The sequence below is a fragment of the Helianthus annuus genome, chromosome 16 (assembly GCF_002127325.2).
Source record: "Helianthus annuus cultivar XRQ/B chromosome 16, HanXRQr2.0-SUNRISE, whole genome shotgun sequence".
Lineage (NCBI taxonomy): Eukaryota > Viridiplantae > Streptophyta > Magnoliopsida > Asterales > Asteraceae > Helianthus > Helianthus annuus.
In genome coordinates, this window is record NC_035448.2 from 198414654 (window position 1) to 198422842 (window position 8189).

At 33.6% G+C, this 8189-nt stretch overlaps 1 protein-coding gene across 1 annotated transcript; it reads left to right on the plus strand.

Moving 5' to 3' along the window:
• The first annotated feature begins 948 nt into the window (after positions 1 to 948).
• Positions 949 to 4816, plus strand: LOC110929549 (mitogen-activated protein kinase 7). Its single transcript, XM_022172708.2, has 3 exons — positions 949 to 1449; positions 2635 to 3061; positions 3949 to 4816. The coding sequence occupies exons 2-3, from the start codon at positions 2639 to 2641 to the stop codon at positions 4642 to 4644; spliced, it is 1119 nt and encodes a 372-aa protein (XP_022028400.1). The 5' UTR covers positions 949 to 1449; positions 2635 to 2638; the 3' UTR covers positions 4645 to 4816.
• The last annotated feature ends 3373 nt before the right edge of the window (positions 4817 to 8189 follow it).

Consider the following 8189-nt stretch of genomic DNA (forward strand, 5'->3'; position numbering starts at 1 on the left):
AGCACCCACAAATCCGAAGAATACACCTCTAACTATATGTTTAGTCCGCTTGAAAGTGTCCCTTATATAGGCCAACAGGTTTCGCTTATACGGTCATGTCCGTATAAGCGAACCTACATCATGACAAGCGAACCTAACCTTTGACATATAAGCGGACCTAGATGATGACACAAAAGCGAAACTAATCTAATGACACATAAGCGAAACCTATTCAAACACATGTTTCTAGGATTTTGTGCCATATCTAACCTATACAACTCTAGACTCGATATAAGACGTAGTCGACAGACGTAGTGCACCAACAAATTTGGTGGTATATTTGTTGGTGCTCTCTCAAAAAAGGCATAAATCCCAACACCAAAAAACTGCTTTTGTACTAGTGATTAGAGATGATCTAACATTTTATATATTAAAGCATCTCTAGGGTTTTAGGTGGACCTGTCTGAATTTTCAGACCGGAAAACCATTAGAGAAATTAAAGCGTCCGAGTTGGTTTGGTCCTTGTGCACGGACTAGTCTGGACGAGCAACAAAGGGGACCCACTCTCTTAAATCACGTTTGGTTGTTGAACATGGTCATCCACAACCTTCGCTTTTCTCTGTTTTCGGTTTTTTAGGGTTTACTGGCTAATCATGCAATCGTTAGGAGTGATATCAACAAACGGAAAATGTACATACCCAAGAAATGCTTGCACATCTAGTCATACCACTAGTTAGAAGCCAGGGTCACTTCTTTGATGAGTTCATGACAGAACAAAACCAATGACATATACCAATAGGCGGAACGGAACAACTTGTTCTCTTGCAACTAAAGGGGTCGTTCGTGGGGGCCTCGAAAGATAAGTAACCTTTTGAAACAACCCCTTAATACAACAAGGGTCTATATGTAACTTGAATATTTTAAATTTGGAAAGGGTTTTACAAACCGAGCTGTCAAGCCGATACAATTTCTTGTTGCTTGTGTGTTTAAATAAGTTGGGTATATGCATGAACGAACCAATGCAAAATCAGCAACGATCTCTTGACGATTTGATGTTTGATTCCAAATTTCCTTCGTACTTTCATGTGATCATTATTATACTTCCATCTATCCATGCCTAATTTCAACTAGTTGAGTGGGTACAGATCCTCCATTAACAAACACCCACTTTTTCTATAAATAAAACAACTCACCCCTATCCTCTCAAATTCACCCAATTTTCCCATAAATTTCATAACCTTTTTTTATATATTTGATCTGGGTATTTGATTTTGAACAAAACCCATGAAAATCTTGAGCCGAAAGTGTTGGAATCCGACAGTTAGTCCCCTTTGCTTTGCGTCAAGGAAAAGCAAATAAAGTTTTTTTTTTTTGCAACTGGGTTTGCGAGATTGTTGAAATAGCAAAGTGGGGTTTTGTTGTGTTATAATATTATTGCTTTTTCAGGGGTTGAAGATTGTTCTACAGCAAGTAAGTATTGATTCTCTTCAATGTTTTCACACTACCTCAAGATTACATGTATTTAATGCTTGTTATTTCGTTGGTTATATTCTTGAGAGTTTTACTCTAATTAATTGGGGTGCTGTTAGTTTTTGTGATCTAATCAGTTAATTGGTTGTAAATTCTTGTGAAGTATGTTCTTGAATTTTTTATATTTTTTTTTTTTTTTTGAACGGCCAAAGTATGTTCTTGAATTCGAGTGGTGTGTTCAATTTTGTATATATTTGTTACTGTTAATTATTAATGTTAATATTTGTTTTAGTTTCAAGTGTGTGTTATTTTAATTGATTTTAGCTGTTCTTGTTTTCAAGTTATTTTAATTAATTGATTTTGTATATATTTGGTCAAAGATGTTCTTATTTTCAAGTGGTTTGTTCAAGATCATATATGTTTGTTAATTTTTTGTTTGGATTTTAAGTAGATTTTGTAAGTTTTACAGATGCTGATCAATTTTGTTTGCTTGAATTTTGACTGTTTTTGTAATTATTTTTTTTAAATATTTTATCCAATTATTTGTTTGACATTTAAGAGGGTTTTTGCAGGTTTTACAGATGATATTCAACTATTTGCTAATATTTTAATTGGTTCTTGTAAATTATTGAACTTTTCTCCATTATTGCTTGATATTCAACTGTTTGTTTGTTTGTTTTTGTTGTAAATTTTAGAGTTAATTGCCATTTTAGTCCCTGTGGTTTAAGTCATTTTGCCAGTTTAGTCCAAAGGTTTCATTTTTAACATCTGGATCCAAAAAGATTTTATCGTTGCCATTTTGGTCCAACTGACTTAACTCCATCCATATTTGTTAAGTCTGCCAAGGGCATTTTTGTCATTTCATTTAAAAGAAAAAGCAATAAAGAAAAAAGGGTTAATAAAAAGAAAAATGAAATGACAAAAATGCCCTTGGCAGACTTAACAGATATGGATGGAGTTAAGTCAGTTGGACCAAAATGGCAACGATGAAACCTTTTTGGATCCAGATGTTAAAAATGAAACCTTTGGACTAAACTGGCAAAATGACCCAAACCACAGGGATTAAAATGGCAATTAACTCTAAATTTTAAACATTTTAACAACTTATGTTACATTTTAGCCAATTATATACTTAATACCTTCTGTGTTTAACAAAAAACATTCGTTCCTTATATAAACAAACAGAGACATGGCAACATACGTTGAACCACCGAACGGATTTCGACAAGCCGGGAAGCATTATTACACGATGTGGCAAACAGTATTCGAAATCGACACCAAATACATACCAATCAAACCAATAGGCAGAGGCGCGTACGGCGTCGTATGTTCTTCAATCAACCGCGAAACAAACGAGAAAGTAGCAATCAAGAAGATCAATAACGTGTTTGGTAACCCGACTGACGCAGTAAGAACTTTGAGGGAGTTGAAACTTCTTCGACACATTAGGCACGAAAATGTGATCGGATTGAAGGATGTTATGTTCCCGATCTCCAGGAATAGCTTCAAAGATGTGTATCTTGTTTATGAGTTGATGGATACCGATCTTCATCATATTATTAAGTCGTCACAGCCATTATCAAATGATCACTGCAAATTCTTCTTGTATCAGGTATATAATAAGTTCCATTTTAATCAAGTAATTGAGTTAATTACTGTTTACGTCCCTGTGGTTTGTCAAAAATCACTATTTCAGTCCATTAGTTTAAAAATTGCGAATTCAGTCCCTGTGGTTTCACTTTTGTAACCATTTCAGTCCACCTCGTAACCATTTCAGTCCCTGTACTAACAGAATAAATGGATTGAAATGGTTACGAAAGTGAAACCACAGGGACTGAAATGGTTACGAAAGTGAAACCACAGGGACTGAAATCGCAATTTTTAAACTAATGGACTGAAATAGTGATTTTTGACAAACCACGGGGACGAAAACAGTAATTAACTCCAAGTAATTTGTCCGTTTCGTTTATATATTAGGGAAAATCACGAAACTAGCAATGTCGAGTAACAAACTTACTAAAATGGCTATTAATGGCCATTTTGGTAATATATTAGTTAAGAGTTAATTACTGTTTTCGTCCATGTGGTTTGTCAAAAATCACTGTTTGAGTCCATCAGTTTAAAAATTGCGATTTCAGTCCCTGTGGTTTCACTTTCGTAACCATTTCAATCCATTTATTCTGTAAGTACAGGGACTGAAATGGTTACGAGGTGGACTGAAATGGCTACGAAAGTGAAACCACAGGGACTGAAATCGCAATTTTTAAACTAATGGACTGAAATAGTGATTTTTGACAAACCACAGGGACGAAAACAGTAATTAACTCTACAATGTTAATTTCGTAATTTTCCCTGTGAATTATCTCTAGCGGGTCAAAGAAGTAGAAAAGTAGTTTAAAAAGAAACGGGTCAAATGAGTAAAATGTGTATGTGTTATATGCTTTGTAATTGTGCATTTGTTTGTTAATCAAACAATTAATAAGTTTTTTTTTTGAACAGTTGCTTTTAGGTCTAAGATATCTTCACTCAGCTAATGTACTACACCGAGACCTGAAGCCCGGAAATCTGTTGGTCAACGCGAACTGCGAGCTCAAAATATGTGATTTCGGTCTTGCAAGAACAAGCCAAGGTAGTGAACAATTTATGACCGAATATGTTGTCACACGTTGGTACCGAGCACCTGAGCTTCTCCTATGTTGTGACAACTACGGAACCTCAATCGATGTCTGGTCAGTCGGGTGCATCTTTGCCGAAATCCTCGGCCGAAAACCGCTTTTCCCGGGAACCGAGTGCCTCAACCAGTTAAAACTAATAATCAACATTCTCGGCAGTCAAACCGAGAATAATCTTGGATTTATCGATAACATGAAAGCTAGAAGGTTTATTAAAAGTCTCCCGTTCACCCGAGGGATTAATCTTTCTTCGTTGTACCCGATGGCGGATCCTTTGGCACTAGATTTGCTAAAAAGGATGCTTGTGTTTGACCCGACAAAGAGGATAACGGTGACGGAGGCTTTACACCACCCGTATATGGCGGGTTTGTTTGACCCGAGTAAAAACCCGCCGGCCAGTGTGCCGATAAATTTGGATCTTGATGAGAATATGAGTGAAGATGTTATTAGGGAGGAGATGTTGAAGGAAATGTTGCATTATCACCCTGAAGCTAATGCATATGCAATGGGGGTTCAAAGATAGCAAGCAATTTTTTATGTTTGTTAAGTAGAAAAAGATGTCAATTTTGTTCACATTTGATGTTTACTAATAGCATATAAAATGCTTTTAGTTGTAATTTGGATTCAAATACTTCTGTTATTTTTGTAATTTGGATTCTAAAATCTTTATGAAGTAAGTTTTCTCCTTTAATAAACACTAAAAATGTAACTTTTACTTTTTATGGTTAAATTTTGGTAAACACTGTGATTTTTAGGCTCGAACTCGTTCTCTGATTTTTACCCCTTCAACGCCACTATCATCAAATAAAAAATTGTAGTTTCTAAACTTTTTTTATTATTGTTGTTGGTTTGAATTTACGCCCCGCTTGTGGTATGCGCATATAATATATATATATATATATATATATATATATATATATATATATATATATATATATATATATATATATATATATAGGGTAGGGTTCCAGCGTGAACAACCTCCCAAGAGTGAACTGCGTGAACATATATGGACCATTGATTTCCTTTTTAGTTGTTAAGGGTAGGATTGTAATTATATAAAAAATTAGATTTAAATCATTATTTTAATAATTGAATTAAGTTACATCTTTCCTAATTTAAATTCATTATCCACATTATGTTTATTTATTAATAAGATAATTATCAAAACAAACAACAAATCACCAGATTTCAATTTTAATTTTTATTTTAGATTTCATCATCAGAATTCAAATTTTGATTTTTAAGATCCACGTAACCTTCATATTTCAACGGTATACACATGTGTACTTGGATATAAATAGAACAGTACACATGTGTACTCAACATCGTACATATGTGTACAGTAATTCATAGGTGTACATCAACATTCAATACAAAGAAAATTATGAGATATCACAAAAACAGACGATATACACATGTGTACATCGCATTAAAAAGAGGGCATAATCAGAATACACATGTGTACATCGCATTTAAACAAATAATTATTTTAATAATTGAATTAAGTTACATCTTTCCTAATCCTTGATTTGATTTGTGAGAGATTTATGCAATCAATTTAATAGGATAATTGATTACTTGATTTGTGAGAGATTTATGCAATCAATTTAAGATTGAAATTACACATATACCCTTTTTGTATTTAATTAAATGGAAAAAATTAACTAAATAATTACCATCATGCTACTCACTTTAATCTCAAGATCATAAAAATCAAGGGTCCAGATCAGTTCACGCAGTTCACTCTTGGGATTTTGTTCACGTTTGAACCTAATCCTATATATATATATATATATATATGTATATGTGTGTGTGTGTGGGGGGGGGGGGGGGTCATCGGGGGGCAAAAGTGAAAGTGCTCTAATTTTAACGTTATTTTACTAATTTTGTTAAAATAACGTTGAAAGCTGAGGATGGTTAATCATGCATTATAATGGCGTTGATAGCTGAAAGACAAAAGGGTACATGCACTAATCGGTCTTTGTCCCGATTGCTGAGTGTTATGTGCCTTATGTCCAAGGCTTGATGCAAAACTACTATCGAGCCGGGGGTCTCGCTGTAAGCAGCCTCTCTATTCCTACGGGATAGAGGTAAGGTTGTCTATCTTTAACATTTATTTACAAGTTATTTTAGTATACAATAATATCATTTAAGTGGACATCTAAGTTTTATATGACAAAGTTTTGATGATTAATATATGTACTTATTAGGTATGGATTGTTGGCTTCTTGCTCAACTACTATGAACCCAAACCCACATCAATTGTCGCTTTTTTATCAATCATTTGAGTTTTACATTGACTATAAGGGTCAAAATATTACTACTTATAAAAAAGTCGGTTGCAAAATAGACACTTTTAACCAAATAATCTTAACTCCATTCATACGAATATCACGATTTCAGCATAATCAATTTTCAATAAGAATAATGGATTTTAATAATCCCAACTATTGTCCGTTGGCTGGCAACAGTCACAACTTCAAAAATTCACACTGACGATCTCATCTTTTCGCATATTGGTCTTCAATACCCTGACTAACAGAACCCTAACGCCGTTAGTCTCTGTTCACCAGAAAAACGTTTTTGACCAGAAAACTTCTTTTTGGCCACCTTTTCGTCTCAAACCTCCTTGTAACCTTATTACGCATTTTTAGGAAACTTTTCTAGTAAAAAGCCCCAATTATTAAGGTCGTCGAAAAAACTCCTTTTTTCGCCGGAAAACTTCTTTTTGACCGGAAAACTCATCTTTTAGCCGGAAAACTCAAAGTTTTGGCCCCAAACTTGTTTATAACCATAGATTGGACCTTTAGAAACTTTTTTCCAACCAAAAACATTTTTTCGGCGACCGGAGACTAACGGCGTTAGGGTTCTGTTAGTAAGGGTCCATTAAAGGCCAATATGTAAAAAGATGAGACCACTAGTGGGAATATTTAAAGCTGGAACCGTTGCCGGCCAATGACGAATAATTGGAATTATTAAAATCCATTCTTTTTTTTTTCAAAATCATAATACACACCTTTCAATTATTTGAAAAAATCTGTATAACTTCTTAAAGGAAAAAAAAAGTTAACAGGTATTTTAATAGTTAATGTATGATTTAACATATATTTTATTATAAAATCGATAATTATGTTATATGATTCATGGGGAATAACTCAATGGTGTTGATGAGTTAGATAAGGTATTAAGGTGTAAGATAGTAGGAGGTCATGGGTTCTCAGTCCCCGTGGTGTGAAAATTTATTAAAAAAAAAAAAAAACGTCTGTCATAACATTTTTCTATTTATGTATTGTCATTGTTCTTAGATATTTTGCAAGAAATACGATGCATCCAACTCATTTTACGTCAAAATTCCTTATATATGATTTTGAGATCAAATGTAATAAATTTCAAATCTACAAGGATATGGATTCGTATCAAATCTATGAAAATTACACAATCCGACTCCGTATCTACTTTATTTATAGTAAGTAGTGATAAATTGAAATTTTAAAATATATAAAAATATAGTTGTGTTTTAGTGGTTTTAACCATTTGAGTTTAAAATCGAAAAAGTTTAATGCTCTGAGTCCTTAACCCCTCATTTTATAACGTTTTGAGTCCCTGTGTTTTAGTGGTTTTAACCACTTGAGTTCAAAATCAAAACTTCAAAAGTACAAGTGTTAAAAAAATGGACTCAAATTGTTATAAAATGAGTGGTAAAGGACTCAGGGCATTAGACTTTTTGACTTTTCTTTTAAAAAAAAAAAAAAAAAAAAAAAAAGAAACTTTTTGATTTTAAATCTTAATACAGATGTTTTGACTTTTCTTTAAAATCTAGACTGATTATGTTATAGGACCACAACAATTCCACCAAGTCCTAACATAGCCTTTCTCTAGATACATTGAATAGTGGGACTACTTAGCAAACGTGAGGCACGAATATTGGTTACCTTGTCAGCCATGTGTTGAAGACAACATCGTTGGGGTTGCATAGTGGATCAACAGCATGATCAACACCCAAACGTTTAGCCATGTATTTGAGTTTTCAACTAGTCCCTACACTTCGAAAATCTCGTTGAAAAC

What these genes read in the sequence shown, in the direction of transcription:
- LOC110929549 (XM_022172708.2), top strand. Translation starts at nt 2,639, where the DNA reads ATGGCAACATACGTTGAACCACCGAACGGATTTCGACAAGCCGGGAAG. An exon ending in GCAAATTCTTCTTGTATCAG is followed by an intron (nt 3,062 to 3,948) that starts GTATATAATAAG and finishes TTTTTTGAACAG; the next exon opens with TTGCTTTTAGGTCTAAGATA.